Source organism: Haliotis cracherodii, unplaced genomic scaffold, assembly GCF_022045235.1.
Source record: "Haliotis cracherodii isolate W230 unplaced genomic scaffold, xgHalCrac1.p SCAF_4, whole genome shotgun sequence".
NCBI lineage: Eukaryota > Metazoa > Mollusca > Gastropoda > Lepetellida > Haliotidae > Haliotis > Haliotis cracherodii.
In genome coordinates, this window is record NW_027266297.1 from 14,715,934 (window position 1) to 14,742,284 (window position 26,351).

Sequence of the window (26,351 nt, forward strand, 5' to 3'; positions counted from 1 at the left end):
GTAAACTAATTCCAAATCACTAACTGATGTGCTACCCTACTACTCTTTTCTAATATAAAATAATATAAAGGTGTTTCAATAAGTAATATGGACACACAAAATCACCATGGACCTCCCATTAGAAATATCATTTGTAAAACAAGAAATTATGGAAATTGGAAACACTCTGTCGCTTTGACTTTCTGGTATTTCTTTTTTTTTATTTATCCCCAACGTGGCTAAGTTATTTTAGCTTTTACAATAACCTGTTGATACATATTTTCAAACTTAGAAAAACTCGCACATTACAAAAATCAAGATATCAACAAAGTTTTAAGTCTATAATTCCTTTTGGGCACCGCACTACAGCTAGTACAGGGAGCTCCGCGAACGGAATATCGGTGTGAGGAGCTTGTCCAGCTTTACAGGGGAAGTAACTCTCATCGTCATTTATTAGTGCAGACGATTGCGAAGTTGTGGAGATGATTATCATACTACTGTATCATGGACGTCGTAGAGACAAGAATGAAGTTAGTTGTATCATTTGGAAATCAAAATACCATTAAATGCATTGACATTTTCGTAGTGTAATTATGTTCATGTTCACCCATTTATTGTTATTGGAGCAGGGATATTTTTCTGTCACAGGTAAACTTACTAAAAAGATCCTGGATAATCCCTGGATAGGCATATCTTTGACCTAGCGCCTCCAGATGTGATTAGTATCTTACAGTCATTGACCATCTACTAATTTTACGTAAGATTCTATGATACGTTAGATAAGCTATCGAAAATAAACGTTTAAGTTAATGATTTCGTCCTGCTTTGATTTTCTATTTCTCAGGTTTTGAAGACATCCAGACAGATTAGGTAGATCAATTACTACCACCACTGACGAAGATGCCTCGCTACCTTGGTATTAACTATTGGCAGAGTGTAAGGAAATGTGTTTAATCAAGTAGGAAATGCTAAAACCTAAAGCAAAGGATTTCATGTTTATGAGTCAGCGATAGACTTAATTTATGATAAGTCTTTAATACAGAAAAGATATTGCTTGTTTAAAATTACCTCAGGATTTCTGGAGTATAATAGGAACCCAGTACCCTATGCTTTTTGAAAGAGCCGACAATTGAGGATTTAATTCTTTACTCATGTTGTCAGCCACTGGTTTGCCCGACCTAGAATCGACTACTTGCAGATCACAATAACATAGCTGAAGTATTGCTGAATGAGGTGTAAAACAATATTCACTAATTTATTATATTCTTCATGTTGACTAACTATTTTTTCTTTCATTTATTCTCTTACACACCCCAGACCATATGTATACCCCATCAGCCCCATTCCATCTCTCATCCACTTCTCAACTCTGTCAGGATATACTCGGCTCTGGACCTGATATTTAGAGAATTAAGGGCCCCTTTGTTCTCGAGGGTTTCCTTGTGCAATTTATTTTATTTAACCAAATAAATAACTTTTTTTCTGGAACTATATGTTTGTCCAAATTTCTGGTAATATTTTAAGCAAAATTGGTCAAAATGTATGACTTGCAGAAAATAGAAGAAAGACGAGAATTCTATTCTCGTGCACTGCTGCTTGTTCCACATCATCTGCATGAGGAGGATTCTGCCCAAAGATTCAAATCAGATCAGCAAGTATTAAATGAAGATCAGTGGAAGGTCTGCAGAGATGCTGGTGAAAATATATTCTTCATATTTTTCTATATTAGAAACTTAATGGAACGTTGTTTGTAACATTTAATTGAGGAATGAATTTTTAAAAAAATGAAGTAACTGTTCTTATAATTTTGCACATTGCACCCATGTGAGTGAGTGAGTGAGTTGGGTTTATCGCCGTTTTGAGAAGTATTCCAGTTATATCACGGTGTGTCAGCTTAATATGAGAGAAAGCCCCAAGTGATGCAGGTTTTAGACGTTTACCACTTTGGTGAAACCCCCGAGCATGGGTATGATACTGACAAAACTAGAAACCCTGCACCCATGTGGGGGAATCGAAACCAGGCGCTTTAACACTAGCATACCCCACGTCGCTATATCTAAGTGGTATAATGCGACGTTAAACCCCATTTAACCTCACCTCACCTCGAATGGCACGGATGGCTAATCGTTAGAGTCGCCGAAAGTCACTGTTCAGAGTTCTGACCCTCAGGCGTGCCAGGAACCTTTGATCGTGGGTTTGCACTGATTTCTAAATTTCTTAGCACCATACATGTGATCGCGAGTTCCATCAAAGAGGTAAACGGGTAAGACCTGCACAGGGGCTCTCTCTCTCTCCCCCCCACCCTACACTAAGCTGACATGCCGTCATATAGATGGGATATTGCTGAGTGCGGCAAGCAAACCAAAACAGACATGCTGGTGAAAATATATTCTTCATATTTTTCTTTATTAGAAACTTAATGGAACGTTGTTTGTAACATTTAATTGAGGAATGAATTTTTTAAAAAAATAAGTAACTGTTCTTATAATTTTGCACAAGTTTAAGTTTTAAATACTTTTTAAAATGTTTTTCTTTTTCCCAAACATCTGAATCCATAAATGTATCTATGCACATATGTCACTACGAAAAACATATTTGCTAATATTTTCTCAAAAACCTACTGTGTCTATGTGATTGAGGTTATGATTCATTAGAACTTCAACTCTTGTACAGGTCCTTTTGCGGATATCACTGTTACTGAGGGTCTTGATATACTCAGACAGCTAAAAAATGTCACTGGAAGTATTTCAGAAACAGCAGGAAGGATTCCTGAAATGTATGACAGGTTAGTGAAGAAAATTGTTCAGATTTAGAAAAACTGTTCTGTAATTATATTTCCATTGTCTGACATTTGTCAGCTTAGATTATGTGTAAGTCAGTTATTTCTAGATGTAATGTGAAGAAAGTATGATGTTTATAAAAATACAAGTCATGCTGAAGAGTTCACAGTCTTATAGGCTCTGATAAAATGTCTTCAACTGAGGACAAATAATCATTTCAAGATTACCGTACATCATATATCTATCAGGACAACAGAGTTCCATCTCATTGATGACCATGAGGCAGAGGTAGTGCCCAGCTCCAACTCAGAGTCACTTGACAGTGTCCTCTCTGATGAACTCTTTGAACCCTTTGACACATTTGATGATACACAAGAAGTGTTTGAGAAGGAGGACTTATCTAAATATGGAGATAAAAAAGAGAAAGGTATGTGATTAGTGATTTAATAATCAATATACATTTTCGTAGAAATTGACATGATAATGTGTTCTCCAGTTTGAAGAATGCTGTTGAACTATTGCGGCTTGGCTTATTCTGTCCAAGTTTTTAGAAGTATGTACACAGTCAGTGCCAAGTATATTTGAATCTTCCAGTCTGAACTTGTATTTCGGCATTATTTTCGGTTGATATCACTATTAGTCGTTGTATATGGATTATCACAAGCTGATCTTATTAGACCATGAGAAAATGTTGCTAGACACAGGCTTCGGACAAGTTGCTTAAGATACAGATTGTGTTCATATTCAATACTGTTATTATTTGCATTGAATACAATTGTTTTGGTCTCCTCAAGACGTTGATGTCTGATAATTTAAAGTCAGATAATCAGATAACAGGGTTAAAAATTTATTTTTATTTTCACTTGTCTGCCAAAATGATAAGTAAAGGTGGTAGTCCACAAGGAAATCTCACCAATCCTTCCTGAATTTCACTAGTCTCAGACTTAATAAGCAGACTTCTGTTAATTTCAAAACTGAGATTGGTGGCCTCCAGAGATATCCAGAGATATTTGCTTTAAATGTAGCCATTTAAAAAGTCATGGTATGTTGTGTGCATATTTCTGATAAAATTGATTATGTCCTCTCACCTCATTTCAGACAAACTGGAGAATGTACTTTTGTCAGATGGACTGAAGGACACATGTAGCAATTTTCCCAAGCTGTCTTCTCTAATCCATTGTCTACAGTCAAGATCAGTGAAGGACCCACTGGCTGACAACGATGGCAAAATGTATTCTGAAGTTCTTATCTTTAAGTAAGTTACCAGTCCAAACAAACACCAGAAGCTTTAAGAAACAAATTTCTTGATATTGCTATATGACAAGGTGTAGAGTTTTAAAGACAAACTAGGTCAAGGCAATGTTCAAATCTATCCACAATACAGTGGGAAATGAAAATAGATAACACTTTAAGTATCTTCATTTTGATATCAGTTGGTGGCTATTGGCTGCATTAACCATCAACCATTTTTCCTGGTGATGATACTTTTCATATTGAAACTGTAATGTCCCCACTTTCATGCATCATTACATAGACACTTCTGCAGGGTCGGATGCTTGTAGCAATGTCTGCAAGCGTCCATGCAGCAGGGGACTCTGAAAAATCACTCACCCAAAGGGAATTTACTAGTTTATTGTTTAATAATATGGATATCATTGATATGATGTAAAAAGAAAGCCTCCTCTAATTGTGGAATTGTACTTGTCCAAAAGTAAAACTACTCTCCGGCCTGCACAATATTGCTGTAGTTTCATGTTTGGAGGATAGTGTGAGTTTCAAATTATGCTCATTTGAGCTTCTTACCTCTTTCTTTCTTTTTTTATATATGTCCATCTAATCAGAGAGCATTTCAAGGTGGAAGGAGAGGAGAGTGTTCTACAGTCGAGTGAGGAGATGCCCATCCACCTGGAAGCATTCGACAAATGCACATATTCAGATTATAAAGTAAGAATGCATACATATAGTGTGTAAAAGAAAGAATTATTTACATACAACTTTGATTGAAAGAATATAGTTAAACACCATTAGTCTGAACCTATTATCTGATTGACATGGATTAATCTAGGATTCTGACACACACACACATATCACTATGTTTACAGAATGAGAGTATGGGTGTATGAACATAAGATCTCGCAATGAGCCCAAAAAGTCCATACAAAAATAACTACAGTACATGTTGAGTTCAATATAGACTTAGGGGCCAACCACTTGATATTCTGAGGGGTGCCTGGGGTTTTATGGCAAAAAATAATTTCTTCCACAAGAACATACATTGCCAACAGGTTTTACTAAAAAAATATTGTTCGCTGGACATGCAGGATCTCTGAAAAACATATGTTGTGAAGTTTCGTTTCAGTTGTTCAACTCCTCATTTCATCAAAACAAATTTGTGTTTTGAAGAAGTGCCCGAAAATATATCCTGTCTCTGGCAAATATCAAGCCCCTCCTGTCCGTGAATATTAAGTGGTGGGTGCCTTATGTTACCAGGCAGGTGAACTGGAAGATGTCATACTGCCTCTCTGCAAACCAGGAGGGGAAGACAGAGTGAACAGCATGCTTGACATACACTCCCATGTGAAGACATGTGTCAGCAGGGAAGCTGAGGAGCAGTGTGAAGACAAACATGGTGACTCATGACATATTGATGTGTATTTCATGTATGTTCATGATACAATACATGATATATAGAGTTTGATACTTGTAATGTTATGGTTGTGTATTCTCCAAAACAAAGGAGATTTTATCTCACTGAATGGAAAATGTCCTGGCAGCTCAGAGGAAGAATTTCCTAAAATATATACCGGTACCAGTACACTCTCTGCTTTAATGACCGTGTGTATCATATAGCAATGTAATGTGATGTATCAATATGTAGATGACAATCTTTTATTTCACAGATGATGTGCATTTAGTTTCTGATGCATTTACCCCTGCTTCTGAAGTTGAGGAGCCTGAAGTTACAGGCATTTCTTCGCTGCACAGTGTAGACTTTCTCACTCTCAGTGATCTAGGTGAGATGTGAAAACCATTTTATGGTGCGGTGAAATAGGAATATGAAACTCCTTATGTGGCAGGGCAGAGTTGCACCCTTTTGTCATACCAGGATTCACTGACCTTGGGTCTGAATCCCAGATTCATCCTTATTATGATCCTTTGTTTGTCGTGCTTGTGGGTTTGACAAGAGAGTTAAAGGTATAGCTTTGCATCATTTGGCTTGTAATGATACATCTAAAACAATGACATTAAACCTCATCTTAATGTTACTCTTTATGTAGATAAAGTCATGATAAAGATATCATCTTTTGAAACTTACTAACTATATTAATTACCATAATCAATGTTTATTAGAAAAGGAAATGAATAAATATACTCTTTGTTTCTCTTGGGCCTGGTAACATTTGAAAGACTTATTAAACTTTTCTTTTCATTTAAACTTTTAGTAACTTGTCTTTGACTGCATTTTCAAATCAGTTTCATACAGTTAAACTATATGACATCAACATAATCTCCCAATAAGGTGTTGACAGTAAGGATGGCAGGCTGGAGAGTAGAGCCATGCTGGAATCCCCCATACTGCCATGTGGGCCACCAGAGATGCATGCCTGGAACCTCTCTGATCAGCTCCAGGAACTCAAGCCAGCATCACCTGGCATCGACACAACTCAGTTTGTATACCAGTCTTATAGAGTAAGAGAGACAATCCTTGTAAACGTTTTCTTGGTTTTCAAACACAACCCACTTCATCAAGTGATTCAGCGATAAATACATTAAAATTTTATCATTTCGTCACATTTGCATTTTATAATAGTCCTTATATGTTGTTTTCATATACATTATTCAATTAAAAATAAAAGTGTGTAGATTCATGAACTGTGAATGCAATGTCTGTTTGCTCTAGAACTTTCCTGCGTCAGTTTGAAAAAGAAGCCCTGCTAACAAAAGTGTGGGAACATGAGAAATTCTTTGATGAAGTCCTAGCCCTGCGACTCCCTGGTATGTGTTGGACACAAGTTGACTTCAAGTTGTGGTTAAGGTATTAATACATAAAGACAGATTTCACACAGGAGAGAAGGAAACTGAGTGTTAGAAGCTTTCTGTTTTGCAATTAACGTAGGGGACGGTCATATATATACTGAACTGCAAAAGAAACTTCACCATGGATAGATAAATGAGAAACCTTATTTGTCCAAACACTGTAAACATACTTTGAGACATATTAAAAAGATGAAACTTGGCAAAACTGATCATCAAGGTTGAAATTAAAGTGTCAAATGTTCTTAAAGGGAAACACAACACTAGTCTCTGAGAAAATGGCATCACAAGTATCTCGTGTGTTCGCCATGTGCAGTGATGACTGCCGTGCAGTGTTAATACGTGGAAGGGATGAGGCGGTTGATGAAGGCCATAGGCACATGAAACTCACTCTGAGGAACGTCTGACGCAGTTCTGAGAAGAGGACTCTTCTCCACTGCTGGTGGCGCCAATGCTGGTGCTGTGTTGCCACTGAGGACAGTCCCTGTGATGATGTGGTGTCAGAATGGGTCCTCGGTGTGGCCAGTGACAGTGGAGCTGTCACACAATCTGACGATCCTGACAGCGGGTGTAGACCCTTGGTCTTCCACTACGTGGTCGGTCATCTGTAATATTGGTGGTCTGGTACCGTTGCTGGAGCCTGAATATGGTGCTTACGTGGACTTGAAAGGGCTTGGTGTCACTGATTTCAAGTCAGTCTTGGCATGTGGTAGCAATTCAATAACGAATGAATGTTATCCGATCTGGGTGGATTTTTATAGGGCAAGAAATGGGGGAGCGCATGTGCAATTCAATTTGCACGGAACTCACGTGCATCGGGTTACCATGGCTGTTGCTGTGATGCATTTGGGCGATCGGTTTTATTGTCATCTGCTTTGTTTTTCATCATCACATTTAAAAAATTACCCAGATATTTAGATGACAACTTTTCATGCAATGTTACTTGGGGTGACGTTTCTTTTGCATTTCAGTATATTATAGGGGTGTGGGGCTAGTGGTATTGGTCACAGGACTGTATCATTTTGTGTCAACCCCGACACCCCCCACCACCCCATTTTATGTAACATTTTTTCAACATCTCTTTCATTGTGTTTGGAGATGATCTTGAGCACAAGGACACACCATTTCAAATTTCAAGCTGATTATACATTTTTATTGTGATTCAGTATATGTTTTTGAAAAGGTCTAGAATTCTTTAATACCCCAGTATAAGGAAACTTCAACTTGTCTATACATCAGTTTTATTTTATTGCATGCCTACAAGATGAGCAAGGTTCCAATGATTCAATTTCAGAACCTGATGTAGGAGAGGAGCATTTCCCTGATCACACTTCTATCACAGACCTGGTGAGCCAGCTGCAGCTAGTGGAGGAGTCTGGCCTGGGCAGTGTGGAGTTACAGCTGAGATGGGATCCGTGGCTGTCCTGCAGACCTCTCATGACCAGGGTGCTACAGGTGGAACATGCAGACTTTGGGAGTGTCATTGTTGCCACATCAGTCCTGAATGTGGCTGAAGAATTTGTCAAGTACACCAACAGTCAGTTGTTTGGTAAATATAAAATGTCCCTTTTTGTTATCACTATTCGGGCTAGTAAATGTTCGAAGTTAAATTGCATCACTGTGCAAAGTATGTAAAATGTAGTTATGTTGGTGTTTCCACATATGAACATGTCTATTATCGGGAAGTCATTTGTTGTGTTTTCTTTGTTTGTTGTTTAACGCCAAACTGAACATTATTCCAACAATATGATGATGGTCTGTAAATGATCAAGTCTGGACCAGACAATCCAGTGATCGACATCTTGAGCATCGATCTATGCAATTGAGACATGATGACATGCATCAACCAAGTCAGCAAGCCTGACCGCGCGATCCCGTTAGTCGCCTCTTACGACAAGCACAGTGGCCATTTTCGGGTTGCTTTTCTAACCTGCATCTTCACGGGTCAAATTTGTTGTGTTTTTGCCAGTAGATGCAGACAATCATGCTGACATACCAAATGTGACTCTTCAAGAAGATGGTTTGGGAAATACACCTACCCATGACAAAGGTAAGTAAACCCACAAAGACAGGTCAGGTCAGTACTTTCCTGCATAGATTCTTGTGAAATATTCAGCAGGCAATTCCAAAAACTCCAAGGTAGAATTATCTAATGGCATTAAGAAAATCTTTTGATTAATTTGAGAAGGTCTTAGTATTGATGAACATGCTGTGTAAAGTTTGAAGATTCTTTGGATCCAGAAGTGAAATATATGGCGCACCAAGATGTGTTGTGTGAAGGAGAACCCTCACTGAACATGACATTATGTGACATTGACTGGTTATCATTTCAGTGGAAAAAGTTTTCTGTAACTTATAAATGAAGTCCCTTTCATTATGCCTACAGCGTCTAATCCACCAGAAATTACAGAGGGCAAAGCTAACATAGACATGATGAAGGCATCATTGATCACCAGAGCAGATGGACAAAATCTTAGCAAAGTCAAGCCTGCTGCCAAAATTCACCAGATTTCCAGACCAGCAGTAACAAATGACCACAGTTTCACTGGGTTCAGTCCACTTGATGAATTTTTGATGATGAGAACTTCAACAATTACAAAGCACTTTGGTAAATCAGTTTTTAATTCCTATTCTCATGTGTTATAACATGGTTTGGATGTATGTGTCAGTGTTTGTTTGTTGTTTAACACCACACTCAGCAATATTCAAGCTATATGACAGTGGTCTGTAAATAATACAGTCTGGACCAGACAATTCAGTGACTGACATCATGAGCATTAATCTGTGTATTTGGGATACCATGACATCAACCAAATCAGCGAGCTTGACCACCTCATCCTGTTAGTCGCCTCTTATGACAAGCTAGGGTTGCTGAATTTAACCTGGATCTTCACGGGGAATGTATCAGTCAATAGTGTTACATATTCAAGAGTTTGTTGCGTTTCTAATTATAGAAAAAGAGGTTCACATAAATCCCATGTTTGTAGCAATAACCCTCTTTTTAAAGACAAACATGTCTCGGGTTTAACAAGCGATGCCAATTTGCTTCCATAAAAGAAAACGTGCATACAGACAAGGCTTCAGCATCCAAACAGGCCGGTGAAGACCACAAGGAAATTGTACAGAGGGTTGAGGAAGCAGTGCCTCGAAAAGCTCTCTGCAAAACAGTTGATGTCAAGTTGTCAGGTTAGATTTTTGCTTTAGTTTGTATAGGTTGTTTTAACAGATTAGGAAGTGGAAAGAGGTTTTGTTTTACACCTTAGTCTACAATGTTTTCTTGCAGTATTACATATAGAGAATCTCACCCTAGTGTCTTTTGATATCAAATATATCAACACAAGGTTTGTCGAGGATTTTTGCCACTTTTATCAACGAGTGTTGATATATTTGATATCAAAAGACACGAGGGTGAGATTTTATTTATCATCCAACATCATTTTTTCAACTTTTTCAATTTGTAGACAGTAATTAGCAGTGTCTTCAGTGTAAAAAGTACTGCAAACAGCTTCAGTAGCAGAGCCATTAGTGATGTCATTTGATTGTGACGTCATGGTAACCAGTGACGTTACAATGGTCTGCAAAGCATTGTGATGTCATTTCATTGCTGCGATAGATATCACTTGATCTCATCCAAGCGATATCTCCTGTGGGAGCCAGTTTTGGTGATATAAATGAGTGTCATGAGATCTGGAGCAAACAAACCAAAGCAACATAATTCATGCTCCTCAGTGACACTACCAGGGCATTGTTCTGCAATGTAATCTTGGTTTCCCCTTTATTGGAGGTCTGTGTTAACATGTAGGTGCTACAGAAGTTGAGATTGAGATTCATATTGCTTTATGGAACAATGTCCGGAACACTGTTCCACAAAATAATCACTGTTGGAAGTAAGAGTTGGGACACTTATGGTGCTGTTGTCTTTTCGTTGAACTGGCCAAAAGCTACTAATTTTTCCTATGTGATGACCTGTTCAACTAACTGTTTTGCATGTCATATATGGTGCATCAAGCAACTATATGTGTGAGTTGGGTTTTTTACTGCTCTTAGTGTTATTATGTTATTATATGCACATTTTATAAGGACTAAAAAATATGTATCATACATTAAACACCAGGAACCAACATCTTCCTGAAATGCCCACAGTGAATCCCAGGTTAGATGGTTTCAACCACTAGTTGTTGATTTCCCAACTACTTTGTTCACCTGATTGTGTACCTTGTCGGTGTAAGTTTCAGGACCATACAGGTGTCTTCCTTGTCGGTGTAAGTTTCAGGACCATACAGGTGTCTGTCTACCTTGTCGGTGTAAGTTTCAGGACCATACAGGTGTCTACCTGGTCGGTGTATGTTTCAGGACCATACAGGTGTTTACCTGGTCGGTGTATGTTTCAGGACCATACAGGTGTCTACCTGATCGGCGTATGTTTCAGGACCATACAGGTGTCGACCTGGTTGGTGTATGTTTCAGGACCATACAGGTGTCTACCTGGTCGGTGTATGTTTCAGGACCATACAGGTGTTTACCTGATGTTTCAGGACCATACAGGTGTCTACCTGGTCGGTGTATGTTTCAGGACCATACAGGTGTCTACCTGGGCCCAATTGCACAAAGCGATCTTAGCGCTAAGATGATCGTAATTCCCATACTTTAGCATAGGCTTACAATAGTCTTAGCGCTAAGATCGCTTTGTGCAAGTGGGCCCTTGTCGGTGTATGTTTCAGGACCATACAGGTGTCTACCTGGTCGGTGTATGTTTCAGGACCGTACAGGTGTTTACCTGATGTTTCAGGACCATACAGGTGTGTACCTGGTCGGTGTATAGATGAGGACCATACAGGTGTCTACCTGGTCGGTGTATGTTTCAGGGCCATACAGGTGTTTACCTGATGTTTCAGGACCATACAGGTGTCTACCTGGTCCGTGTATGTTTCAGGACCATACAGGTGTTTACCTGATGTTTCAGGACCATACAGGTGTCTACCTTGTCGGTGTATATTTCAGGACCATACAGGTGTCTCTCTGATTGGGACCATACAGGTGTTTATCTAATTGGTGTATGTTTCAGGGCCATACAGGTTTTTTCCTGATTGGTGTATGTTTCAGGACCGTACAAACAGGTGTTTCATGCTTTGCATTCATTTGGCCGCCCTTATGTGGATGTTCTGAAGCAGGCAGGAGAGATTCCCCACCATGCCTCCATGTTCAGTCTCAACCTGGACTCAACTCACTTCCTGGTGAAGCAGCAGGAGAAGGAACAGCAAGATAAACAAACAGGTATTGAAGAAATATACGATGAGGAAAACACTGCAGGGAGAATAAACCATGAGGGGCATACAATAAAACCCTGCAGGGAGAATAAGATTAATATTTCTCCCTGCAGTGTTTCATTGTTGGACAAACAACGAACACAAATCGTTGGTTTCTTATTTGACATATCAACATTATTTACAGCCTCTCTAAGGATGTTAATAAAATTTACAAGCTTTAAAAATATTTTCCTGTATTTAAATATTGATGTGTCCTTGAATACAATCCGATTTTGGCAATGTCGGACAAATCAATTTTATAAGTTTAGCATTTCCTGATTATTCTTACAAATTGAAATATTAAAACAATGACAAATGAGCACATACATTTTGTTCTCAAACGTAATTCATGAAGCAATTCAGCAAATGGTGATATGTATAACATTTCCAAAGTCAACAACTTGGTGCGTTTATCTGAAAACCGGATTAAGATACGGATTCAACTTTTTATTCTCTCCGACAACACTTTTGGTACACTTGCAAGTATGTTCATCTTAAAGACTTGCTTGATAAAGTCACCAGTAACACTGAATAGATGCATCCATAATTCAGTCCTGTTTCCATTACCACAATTACTTTTGCATTGTGTTGAGTAACTTAGTTCTTTACCACAGAAACATGGGATGTATTTCTAACTGTATAGAGTGAGTGAGTTGGGTTTTATGCTGCTTTTAGCAATATTCCATCAATATCATGGCGGGGTACCAAAAATGGGCTTCACACATTGTACCTATGTGGGGAATCGAACCTGGGCCTTTGACATGCAAGCGAACGATTTAACCACTAGGCTACCCCATCGTCCCCCAACTGTATAGAGGGTAAGGTGGAATAAGGATGTAACAGAAAAGATTTCCTCTCCTTGCATGTTGTATTTTCAGAGAGTGGTGATGTGTACAAGTCTATGGTGGTCATCTATGCTGTGGTTGGAGCTGTAGACCTTTTGGTTCACTGCTGTCTGGAGTCTGCCATCAGTCACCTCAGTGCTGTACAAGAGAAGTACCACTCCACTCTAGGAGGTAGAGCTCAGCAGCAGTCTAGGTTCCAGTGTAGTATAGCCTAGGACTTGGTTATGTTTGTAAAATCTTAACAGTGTAAACATAAGTTTGAAAAATCATCATAAAGACCCACAGTCTGTGTGTTTGAGTCCAATAGCCCAAACTTGTGTTTTGGCATTATGAATACTCTATTTTAGTCTTAGATTATGGCATAGGAAAAGCTGCTCTTGCATGAGTGGAAATTTCTTTACTTGACTTTGGAATTGTGGCAAGGTCACAGACTAGACTCAGCTGATCAAACCAAACAGTTGAATTGAGAAACTAAATCACAGGATATTTATGTGGTTATTTATAAAATCCTGATACATATTTTTGTTTGTTTATACTGGTATAAGTATTTCTGCGTTGCAGGCTCCTTGGAAAGTATCAGGAAGGAGTTATTTCAGTTCAAGGTTTCATTTGACCAAGACAATGTACTTCATCCCAAAGTGGGCATCCTTTGTAAGAACATAGAGGAAACTGTGAAGCGTTCCCCAGGAGACAGTAAAGGAAACAAGGTGAAGTATAAATGATGCAACCACTGGTTATAACTTGAATTAATCTAATAACTCTGTAAACAAAGATATGGATTTCAATATGGAAACAAGGCAGTTTGTAATGGAATTCTTTTCCAAGATGTTTGTTGGGATATTTCTCATAAACAGCCCTGAAAAGTGATCATATAGTTTTTTCACTTGTGTCCTAGTGTTATGTTGTGTCTGTAATAGACTTGTCTCCAATTTGCAGGTGCTTGTTGTCACAAAGCATAATCTTCCCAGCCTGATGTGTTACCTGGAGAAAGCTTTATCTGTGTGTGGAGATACGTGCCCTTATTTCGTAAAGACCTTAGAGGGAGACACATACACAGAGTAGGTACAATGTGGATACTGAGACATAAAAATATAATGTACCAGTCTGAGACTTTAGGCACTAGTCTGAAGCCTGAATCTAGTAAATTTTGTCCGTTCCAGTAAGTTCAGCTAATTGATGTCACAAGGAAAGTTTGGTCAAGTAGTTTCAAACAGCTTTGGCACAGAATTGATGTATGCTGAGGATACAGTTACATAAGATTAATGCTGTCTCTGAAAATATATAATTTTGATAGAAACAAGCAGCTACGTTTATACTGAAAAGGAGCCCTGGTGAGGTGGAGCTTGTGGAGAATGTAGACTTGCTTCATTAAGGATTACAGCATTTCAGCAAGGGCTGGGCATAAAGGAAATAATATGGTTCATGGACTGTGAGACCGACTAAGTTACATACGCAATGTGTTAACACTAGAATGTGCAGTGAACTTGTTGTCCAAGTTTCAAGACACATGCATCATTGAACATGCATCAACTTTGCAAATTTGCACATAGAATTGGAAGCAAGGGTTATGGCTGATATTCAAATATTTCTTTTAAAAAAAAACCCATTGCTGTTCATACTAATAACTAAATGTATTAATGTTCCCTACATAGTTTACATGAGGTGACTTAATATTTTAGTGTTACATGTATTGTTATAGTTTAAGGGTTATTAGCAGAGCTGTTTCAGAGTGGAAAATCACAACTGTGTCATCATAAGTGAACCTGCCTTAAACAAGGATACCAAATGGGACATGTTTGGTCTTGTGATTGAGTTTGAAACAGACTCCAACTCATCAGCATGTAGGAAGTGTCAGGACGTCAATGTCAACTACCTAGGGTTAAAGGGGGATCTGCTGGACCTGAGGGCTCAAGGTGAGTTGCTTGTAATGTCCAATAATGTAGATAAATTGAGAATGTGAGTGGAGTGTCCCAGATAAGCTCAAAGCCAGATAATGGTGCTTTAGGTACTAGATGTATTCAGGATCATTGTCGATGGTTGTAACAAAGATTCACACTATGGGGTTTGATTCTACACTAATGCAGACAGACAATGACTGATCAAAGATGGCTTCTTGCTGCCATCACAGGGCTAAAGAAATCAAAAACATTTTTAGCCGTTTACTTTTGAAAAGATATCAGATGTTGTCCATAAGAATCTTTTGTTAGTTTTAACTTTGTATGTCTTTTTTTAGGTCATTTATGTTTCTGTTTGGCTTTCAGAGACACAGAAAGTACATTCCATGCAAATGAAGAAATCTAGTATTAAAGTGACAGTGATTGGCTCTGTGAATGTTACAAGTCAGAAGAATTTACTTCAGCTTTTAGAATCAAGGTTCAGTGAATTTGTTATGCATGATCACTGTTTCTTAATTAGAGGTGTGTTCTTGAAAGTTTAAAATAAGGATGATTTGATAATGCATACTTGTACCAGTCAGTAGACTGACTACCTGCTGTCCCTTGAGACAGTTTTCAGAGAACTACTCATATTCATGATGTTAGACAGAGTGTGGTGACTTGTGCTAGAAGCAGGATAATTGCATAGGCAGTAGACTAACATTTAGTCCCAGAAATATAGTTGTCTTATTTAACAAGACATATCTAAAAAATAATACACTTTAAATGAAGCCCAGAACAATGCTTAATTTGATCTAGACTTTCCAAATTATTCCAGACTTCACTGGGATTCACTATTTAATTTCTTTTCTTGGGTTTGGGAGGCAGACTTATTCGAGAGGGGCATGTCTATGACTACTGGATTTGACACAAGAAATCAGCTTTACAGTAAATTACACCTATACTAAATGATAATATTATGATGAGGTGCTGAATTATACTGTCACTTATGGAAGGAAACATAAGAGCCAGTTGAGGGGCCACGGGTGGCCCAGTCGTCTAAGTTGCTGCTGTGCAGAGCTGCATCCCTTGGGCATGACAGAAACCTATTATTGTGGGTTCAAATCCTGGCTCACCCTGATTATGTTTCTTGGTTTGTCAGCACCATACCCATGCTCGTGGGTTTCACAAAAGTGGCATTAAACCCAACTCACTCACTCACTCACTCACTCACTCACCCACCCACCCACCCACCCACCCACCCACCCACTCACTCACTCACTCACTCACTCACTCACTCACTCACTCACTCACCACTTGAACTCCTTAATTGCTAACACTGCTGTTCCACTGCAGACACAACATTGCTGTCATAGAGAGAGACAACTCGGACAGTGACAGCAGGGTCTCTGTGGATGTGATTGTGGATGAGAGACACTGTGTTGTGCTGCACTCTCTGTTTCACATCAGTGATGAGTGGCAGGTGGAACGCCTGTCCAGGAAGCTGGTGGTCCTAGGCTTGCAGTTCACCTACTGCTGGGTCATCTTCTACTCAACAGCTGCAACATCAACAGGGTAACTCCAACCGCTTTGTTTTCCCAACTGGGTACATACATATGACAGATCAAGGCTTCAGGGTAAGATGGGTGGGTGATGTGAGGTTCAGAGATTTTCAACACCCCCTTCCAATTTTGAAGCTACAAATTGATAAGTGAACTCCACACCTACCCACCACCTCCCCACCCCCACCCCCACCCCCTTTAAAATATCCATCCTTGATCTGCATCTCTATGCATGTTCAATGGAGACTATATAGCTATTTTGTCTTCCTATTCTGAAGGGAAAAAAAACCCATGTTCACCCTTCTATAAATATAACCACAGGCAAACTGTTAGAATAAGAGAGTTGTTCTAACCCAGATGATACCTTTTTCCTGGGGAAAATTGCCAAATTTATTTTACCCAGAGACCATATACTCTGTTGGTCATATTTCATTGTATTATGGGCAAATGTTTTTAGCTTGTGTCACAGACATCTAGTAAGGGCTTCCCTCTGACTGTATTGGGTTTTGAGCAGCTATCCTGCATGACAAGAAAATGCATCAAGCATGGGCTACTCCACTACTGTTTGACCACAGGAGCCTTTCGCAAAATTCATGCATATTCATGGACCAAACCATCCTTTGGCCTCGATGGGTAGTTTGGTTCATGAATATGCATGAAGTTCGCGAAAGGGTCCTATGGTTTGACTTTCGTTTCTGTGCTTATTCTTTCACAGTTACCTGCTGCCAAATGCTGTGGTTGCAAATATCTGTAAGCTGGAGGCAGCACTGGCAAATCTGAACAGCAACACTGAGAGGTTTCAAGTGACATACAAAGTGAGGCTTTCAAATTTGTCGATTCAGTAAATATAGTAGATGACAAAATGCTTGTAAAAGCCACCAAAATCATGCTCACGGATCACTTCTGGCTTTGCTCCCACAACAAGCTAACACGCCATAATATTACTGGAATACTGGTCATTGCAGTGTTGAACCCAACTCACTCACTCACTCACTCAATTGTAAAAGCCAAGTAACTGATCCATCATCCCATTTTTGAGATCTTACTTATAGAGAGCATGTTTTAGCTACATATGTATTAAAACTATAGCAGATAACGCTATTTAACTGAGGTATTGTTAAAGAATGTTCTTGTATTTCCCACAGCTGCTGATAGCATACAACCTGGCACAGCTGGCAGCCACAGTGAGAACGTGCTGTGACAAGTGTGTTGAGATGTCCACGGTGTGGACCAAACAACAGTGGGCAAGACCCTGGATCTCAGGGGAGGCCTCAAGGGTCAGTGTATACAGTTATCTCTTAAGAGATGACTTCAATATTTTTGTGTTTAAGTATAAAGTGTGGAAGTATAAACATTAAAGCTGGTGTGCACAATGTTTATGTTTATACTTCCATCAACGCACAAAACATATTGAAATCAATTCTTATAAAAAAATATTTCAACAATAATAACTTCAGAGACTGATAATTAAATTATTAACACAAAAACTGTAGACAACAGTACGAAATGGGTGACATCCTTCAGCCCCATAATGCAACACAAGCCCCTCCCATTCTATTATCAGCCAATCTGTAAGCAGTAGTCATGAATGTGACCTAATTTTGTTTTGTATTTATGGAGACAATAACACAAAAACAATTGCTTGGTTAGGCAATCAAATGCCACAAGATCACTTGCAATGTATTTTTGAAGTAATAAGAGCAAGGCTAAGAAGGGTTGCAGTGTAATTATCAGCAATTTCAAATGATGCCATCTGAGTATCTATGTTTGGACTGATCAGCTAGGGTTAAACTGTGTACAAGGTTGACAATATTATCGGAACTGTGTGATTTGAAGATGCTGAGGTAGAGATATCAGAGGATAGAATTAGACTGCCTCTGTGGTTTGGTAGATAGAGTGTCTGCCCAGAGAGAGGGATGTCAGTGGTTCACTCCCCAGCCGCGTCATACCAAATAACATTCAAAGATTGTACTTGTTGTTATCCTGCCTTGCGCTCGGTATTAAGGGGATAAAACAAGGACTGGTCAGCTTGGTGTCAGTGTAATGTGTCTGAGTGGGGTATCCATGTTAAACTGTGGCAAGGTGACTCAGTGGTCTAGCATTATAAAACTGGCATAAGTCCGGACTAATACAAACAGACAACCCTCACTCCCACCCCATCACACAACATGTGCATGCACACCGCGATGTAAATGCAATAATCATTAACACAACATTAAACCCCATTTCACCTCACACTATGAAACAAGGTATCTGATGCTAAAATGTTGCATAGAGGGTTCGGGCAATTTGTCATTTGCTCATTGTTAGTACTAGACAGAGATGTTAAACTGTTTCATATTTTGAGGTTGGACCATTATATGGCCTGTGTGATTTAGAGATGAATGACAAAGTTTGATCTAAAGTGTTGCAAATAGCAAAAAGTTGAAATTGTTCTTTCTCATTCTTCTCTTTACTCGGTGTAATGGAATATGTAGTTTATATTTGCATACAAGTATCCTTTAAGTCCTTGACTTTACATATTAGATCTTTTTTTGTCAATTCGTGACAATGTCTACATAAGAAATTGTACATTGTTGCAGGATGAGAAGTTTCTTACCAGTCTTCAATGTTTGAACTCTTTCAGGTATGTTAGTCGTACTTGTTTCATGTTTTGTTAAGCATTGTTAAAATATTTCACTGACAAATAGTAATTAAGAACATATTAAAGTTTGTAATATGTTATACGAGCAGAATTTGTATTACACAAACATTATTTGTTTTTAATTTATCTCATTGCTCAGTACTGAAATACAGATGTATGAAAGTGTCAGTCTGTGTTTCAGTGCCCAGCTGTTGTTGTCTAGAACAAGCATTGGCTCTCTCCTCTCGTGCACACTGCCACAACTCCAGCAGATAGCTCCTGAACTCCCAGAGAAAGTTCATCTGGTATGGAATAACTTACGCAAAGTTTTCAATGTTAAATGAGAAATTCTAAAACAGTGTGTGTCATTTAGCTTGTAGAAATATAAAGAGGAAGCTATAGTCTTCTGTAGAGTTTGTGTTCACCCTATTGTCGTCCCACAACTTAACATATGTTAAATGTCTTTAAAATAAGTGTAATGCAGGGTTAGACATGACCACTAGTTCGATCTTCTACTCAAGCCAAGGGGAATATGAAAAAGTGCACCGAGTAAAGTGAAGTACTTCCTTTGAAATTGTAAATCATCATGGTATCAAAATCTGTTATTTTACATAAACCACCACAAACTATGACAATAGTCAAGGATTGTGTCGTTTCTGCGTTTCTCATAATGATATATTTTCCAGATGTTTCACAAAATGGTCAACTGTGACACAGGATTACACCTGAGATCGGACGACACAGTAAACGTGGAATCGCAACCAAGAGCAAACCCAACCCAGGCACCAAACAGGCAAACTGACACGAGCTGTCAGGTTTCCACAGACCATGATCATCTCCATCAGGGTTCAAACATGACTTCAAGAAACAGTTACCAAAGCTTGAAGGAGATACAGATTCCGGGGTTCTCTGATGTGGAGTTCCTTACAACCCAGCCACATCCACAGGGTTGTTCCACACAAGCCATACCCTGTTTTCGACAAAAGGGTTTGTCAGAAGACCCATTTTTCAGACTGGTAGAGCAATCTCCGACCAAGTCATCTCTCAGCCAAGACACAAATGATAGCCCTGGAAATTCACAGGGGTACAGTAAACCCAATGAATATGTTCTAGCCAAGATTGAAGGTATGTCTGAAAATGAAGCAAGGCAGTTTGAAGAAATCGTAACTCCTGATTTTAATCTTTTAGGAGATGCAGACATACAGAGATTAACAGAAGCTAGGTCTTCAGAAGAGCTTCATATGATTAACCAAACAAGTCTGTCCAATGCCTTAAGGCCCAGAAAGATGCTGTCCCGGGCTAACATGTATGTAAATGGAGATCAAGATATCCTGTCTGGATGTTACGTACCAGTACCAAACAAGAAGCCAAGTTTTAGTTCAGTCTTGCGTGCGAAAGTTAATTCAAAGAATAGATTCATGCATGAGTTCAGTCAAAGTAATTCATTTGATGAAGTTTGCCAATCCTCCACACAGATCTCAGAGAGTCATCAAAGTAGTTTCTTTCCAGAAAAGTCCATTAGGGAAAGCTATCAGGGTCCTAGTTTTGTTGATGGTTCCCTCTTGGATATACCTAAAACACCTGGGTTGCCTGGAACTGATGTAGGAGTGAGTCACACCTGTGTTGATCTTGGAAGGTCTATGCTGCCAAGGTGTCATGAACGCCGCCCTCCACTGCATTCAGCTAGTGATGGCCGATGGCCTGACTTCACAAACAGGTTGTCCACAGTGACAAAATCCCTCTTTGGCCGACCAGAATTCAGTGAACACTTCCAGAGTTCTCTGCTAAAGCCACCAGTTCAGAGAGTCAGCATTGGACTTGCTCAGCCGTTGCGGAGAGATACTCAACAAGAAGAAGTACAGAGAGGCAAGTAGATGTAGAAATATCCTTGACTAGAAGCTGGGATCATATATAATGAATAAGGAAGAATATCCTATGTTTTAAATATGTTACACACTCAATAAGCCTGCTCATAGTTCTCTCTTTTAGATATGATCATTGTTGAGAGTCACTTATGCAAGTTGTCATCAATCAAAGCCAAACCCTTGTCAAACTGATCTATACTACTCAAAAGAAGTTAAGGATCACCTGATTCTTTCATATTACAATAGTTAATCTCTCGTGCCATGACAGATTAACTTTACCAATATGAAAGAATCGGGTGATCCTTAATTTCTTTTGAGTAGTATAAGTACTGACTTCATAATTCTTATAGGTTTGATTTCATAGGGTAATTCAAAAAGCCCAACAGGTAGGTAGATTTCTTTGTTAGTATTTGTTGGTGTGAGTGTGAAAACTATTTAATGCTACATAAGCAATTTTGCAGATATCCAAGTTACCGTACTTGTTTGAAATCAATACTATTCCAACCTAGTCTTGTTTCTAGGGTGCTGATTGATGATAATCCATATCAAGTGTTTGATGCCTGTAGGGTTACTGTTGAATAGTGCTTGTTTTATGCCGCAGTCAGCAATATTCTATTTCTTTTCATGTTAAAACTAATCAGGGACTGGCAAACTAGGGTCTGAAAGAATCAGCCATCTCCAGTGACAATGGCACAATGACACACAATCTGCAAAGTCACAGAGTCTGAACACTCTATTTATTTCAGTCGCCTCCTAAAAACAGCCAAAGGTTGCTCAAGTCCTAATCTAACCTGGGTCACCAATTTTGTTGCTTTGACAAGCAAAGGTGGTTGGGACCTATTCCACCCGAGGTCCACTAGCAGGTGTTACTGTTCAAGTGGATAGTGTCATGTATAATACAGAACATTGAACTGTTTCAGCAGCACAAGCTTCTTCAGGATGGATGAACTATGACTCTCCTCCAATGGACATGGAACCAGATTCTCCATACCAAGGGGCCTCCATTTGCAAGGAACATCCTTACTCTTACAGACAGGTACTGCAATTCATTTCAATGATGAAATCAGTAAAGATTTAGATATGTGGCTTCACCCTGAAATCAATATGTTCAAAACTATTCCTGTTAACCAGTGGGATTCTGCAACAGAATAGGTCCCAAGTACCCAAAGCTTGCTGGAAGAGCCAACTGAGCATGCCAAGGATGTAGTTATGTGGTAAGACCTGGTTGCTTGTGTATGATAATGCCACTGTGGATCATTGTACATGATACTAACCCCTTGTTTGCAAGGCCTAGACTATTATTTACAGGCCACAGTGATATTCCAGCAGCACCATGCAGGAGAAACCAAGATTAGGCTTTACACTTTGCACCCTCTGTGGGAAGCAAACCCAGGTCCTTGCCAACCTAATGTTGACCATTGTACATTATATCTTACATTATTGGCTGATGTCTGAAATATTTTTATTCCAGAAGTATCAGAATCAAGATCCCTCCAGAATGTTCCAAGCAGAAAAAGAACAAGGTATTAGATGCCATAACAAATGTCCGAATACTGGACATGAACTGATATAGCTTCCTGAGGTAAGAGTGTCCACTAGCCTATATCGAAGTGTAGTTTTCATAGACTTTGATAGAGGCCAATGGACACTCTTGCCTCAGGAAGATGTAATAAGGATCTGAACATCTTCCCATCGTGTGACTAAACCCATTAAATCATCTGCATGTAAACTACCCATGTTGACATTTAAACCCAACACACTCAGCAATATTTCACCTATATGAAGGCAGCTTGTAAAAACTTGAGTCTGGATAATACCATCCCGTAATTGACATTGTAAGCAACACTGCATGCTGTGGTATGAGGACACACTATCAACCATGTCACTGAGTGACCAACCAAACCATTTGGTCTTGTCTTACGAAAAGCATAGTTTGCTGGGGAAATATTCTAACCCAGGATCCCCATGAGGATCCCATGTGGTGTTTCTGTAGTAGAAAAGTCCCCAAGTGACGTGCTTATGATAAGAGCTAACTAATAACGACCATGTGGTTATGTGGTACCTGAATGGTGTTGACTTCTTGCTGCCAACCACTGGTTCTACCCAGACTTAATTGTTTACCAACCATCGTCACATAGCTGGAATATTGCTGTGGCATAAAACGTTCACTCCCACACTGTTTACTTTTACTTAAAGGGGAAGTGTACACGCAAAAATCACTTTTTCTTTTTCTAAACAAAACGCAATTTTAGAATTAGTTAGTATCTGTGTTTGAAAATATACACTCATTTTTTTTCACAGTGAAAGTAGGAAGCTCACAATAGTGTGAAAGTGATATGCCGTTATGAGGCCTTCGTTTTACGAGCGAAATAGGCCTGAGTTATCCCCCTTAGATTATGACGTAATTGGTGCCAATTCAACTGGGTCCCTGTCTATTCTCAACGCAAAAGATATCAAGGACCAGTTTGCGGTAAAACAACATGGTCTACGACACACTCCGGCACAGTGGTGACTCAGCATAACACAATTCTGGCTGGCATCTGAGATGCTAGAATCACAAAACTGTACAGGGGTGAAAATCTCAACACCGTAACAATTTCCCACTTGACCTGTACATCAGTAGTTTGTTTGCAGAAATGTATTTTAAAATATTTGATTTCCTTTTCAAGACTATTCACAAGTAGATTACCTTTCTTCAAATGTAAAATGCTAAAAAAATGTACTTTCAAGTTAATATTTGTTTGTTTATAAGCAAATATTTTCTGGATTTTCTAAAAACATGGCTGTCCCTCAGCTGGACCAGAATAAAAAATAATACCTTATCTATATCTAAACATTCTAAAAATGTAACAAATTTTGTTTTTCACACTCTCAAATGAACATTAATTACACGTATCCTATCATTATTATCTAAAACCTAATTGAAAAAAAATAAATTAGGAAAAAAAAGATGTCCCTCAAAAGGCACTCAACTCCGTTACAACGTACCAATACTAAAAAAATAACTGTGCTATGGGAGATAACTCTCATACGCTTCCTCTTTTGGCAACATGTGTATGAAGATCACCTGCTGGTGATAGATAGATGCCACATTTAGGTACAATGTTCAAGCCAATGACATCAAGATATGTCTGTTAGGTACAGTATGTTTTCTGAGCCTCAACTCTGTTACACTGTCTATAGATCTATATCTCATTCTAATTTCCTTCACTTTTCCAAGAGAAATTGGTTAGCAAGACCATGTTAGCAGTGAGTATTTTAATTTCCATAAAAAGCAAAGCATGCTGGGATATGAGCCATTTATAGTAAGGTTTCTCAACTCTGTTACACTCAACTCTGTAATGCTGTACAGCGTAACGGAGAGGAAAAATTTGTGCATCTGCACAATTTCGATAGTTATTGTCAGTACATAGCTTTGTTCTTCAAGAATATTTTATTTTATTTTAACCCTATACCTGGCAAATAATTTTCCCACAGTCTGTAGTAAGAACTTTTTCTAAAAATAGTCACTCTAGACTGCTCTGATGTTTCGGATGAACAAGATGTTAGGACCTGTGCAAAATGTGGATTTGATACTATTGATAACACTCTTTCAGACAGTGGACTAATTATTGAAGACAGAACTGTTGTCTTTTACATTGATGGGAGTGCCTGGCTATTGTGTTTTGGCTGCAGAAAGCAATTTCATTATGCATGTATAAACAACATATTTTCTGACAGTGTAGATGATATGATTGATCTGAGATTTGATCTTGAAGTTTTGTAACTATATTAAAGTGATCTAAAATAGCATTTTAAGCAACTTTGTGCTTATTTATTTCAACGTTATACAAAGGGTTAAACATTAGTAATTTAGTAGACCCACTTTTGTATGCCATTACTGCAGAAACTGGCTCATAAACCATGAGTACCAAAGTCCTGACAAGTAACACAACACAGTGCATGTATTTTCACATTTCATCTCAAAAGGGATGAAAAGGTTGTTATTTTATGCTAGAGAGCAATAACAAAATATATGAGTTACAACTCTGTTACAACAAACTCAACTCTGTTACGTCAGAATTTTTTTAATAGATGACTTCTTTTGACAACTGACGAAAAACTTTGTTGTTTTTATGAGTTTTAACTTTAGATTAGGATTAATGATAATATATGTTGTGACAAAAGATGAAAAATACTATATTTTGGATACCGTCTTTCATGTAAATGACTTTGTTGTCTAGGCAAACTTTTGAAATATGGAGCGAGCACTTACAAATGTCCAATCATACATTTTATTTAGCCAGTTTCCATTTGTTTAACACTGAATTGTATTCACACTTAATGTTAATTGCTGAATATGATTTTATATTTCAAAGCAACCTAGCGCTATTAAAATTACTTTCCATTTTGTGATCCGTAACGGAGTTGAATGTCCTAGCAGATTAGGCTAATTCATTAATTATTTTCTAATTAATTAAACACATCACTGCACTGCACTGAACTAGAAAGTACTTCTCAAGTATCATATTCTCTAATATCAAGAGAAAAATTATATAAGGGACACTTTTTTTTTTGCAAGTTGATATCAGAAAATTTGTCGGTTTTGAGATTTTTACCCACCTACACCACGTGAAGCGGCTCTAACAAAGCATGATGACGTCATAATGTTTATCAATTGGCACCAATGACGTCATATTGCAAGGGACATAAGCCATGGTGTTTTTGTTATGGAAATAGAACACTTGGTAAATGTGAAAAATATAAATCGTTTTAGTGCAAAAAATATGATAATTAAATATGATGTTTTTATATTTTTGTCAATGACACTTCTATGTTAACACTTTTAATGTGGAAAAAGTACAAGAAAAAAAGGTTCATTTCCGTGTGAACTTGCCCTTTAAGAGGCAATACAACATGTATTAACTTTCATTCTTTCTTGTAATGTTAAATGACCTTTTACATGATACAAGCTGTAACCAAAAGGAAAAGAATTTTGCAATATATTTCAGGTGAAGATGTCAACTATCTCTTAGAAGATTTTCCAAACAAGAGAAAAAAGCTGACCTACAAACCCCTGCCTGGTAGAAACCGAGGACAAACTGTTCTGGCATTTCGATGACGTGTTGTACAAACTGATTGGATATTGAAAGATTGCAATTATTCCAACATACTTATATAGTGAATAGTGATATTGCGAAAATTAGATGTTATGAATACAAAACATAAATATCTTTTTAATGCAACATCTCCAACATCCAAAAAGATTTCATGCAATCTAAATTTTGGCATAATGTTCTTGTGTATATACAAAAAACACTACATCCCTTAAGGTATTGCAGGACAGAATGGGTCCCCAGAACAAAACCACTTGTATGATCTGAACATCAGCGTGGTGACGATGTATGACCTGGTTGCCTGTGTTATCCTACCCTGATGGCATGGACCTTTTCTCATCACTGATTTGTGTGATATTGCCAACTGTTGAGTGAAATAATATTCA

At 38.4% G+C, this 26,351-nt stretch overlaps 1 protein-coding gene across 1 annotated transcript; it reads left to right on the top strand.

The window, feature by feature from the left end:
• Positions 1-879: 879 nt before the first annotated feature.
• Positions 880-25,970, top strand: LOC139478173 (protein shortage in chiasmata 1 ortholog-like). The gene is made up of 29 exons (XM_071260524.1): positions 880-915; positions 1,533-1,674; positions 2,653-2,764; positions 3,008-3,186; positions 3,858-4,014; positions 4,601-4,703; positions 5,250-5,388; positions 5,660-5,773; positions 6,280-6,427; positions 6,661-6,755; positions 8,089-8,343; positions 8,764-8,844; positions 9,181-9,402; positions 9,852-9,980; positions 11,898-12,068; positions 12,979-13,116; positions 13,507-13,652; positions 13,882-14,003; positions 14,674-14,858; positions 15,207-15,318; positions 16,176-16,394; positions 17,097-17,196; positions 17,527-17,658; positions 18,964-19,007; positions 19,207-19,309; positions 19,691-20,870; positions 21,790-21,905; positions 22,341-22,392; positions 25,861-25,970. Exons 1-29 carry the CDS (start codon positions 880-882, stop codon positions 25,968-25,970), a joined length of 4,842 nt encoding a protein of 1,613 aa, XP_071116625.1.
• Positions 25,971-26,351: the final 381 nt, after the last annotated feature.

What these genes read in the sequence shown, in the direction of transcription:
- LOC139478173 (XM_071260524.1), top strand. Translation starts at nt 880, where the DNA reads ATGCCTCGCTACCTTGGTATTAACTATTGGCAGAGT. An exon ending in AGTTGATGTCAAGTTGTCAG is followed by an intron (nt 9,981 to 11,897) that starts GTTAGATTTTTG and finishes TGTATGTTTCAG; the next exon opens with GACCGTACAAACAGGTGTTT. An exon ending in ACAAGAAGAAGTACAGAGAG is followed by an intron (nt 20,871 to 21,789) that starts GCAAGTAGATGT and finishes GAACTGTTTCAG; the next exon opens with CAGCACAAGCTTCTTCAGGA.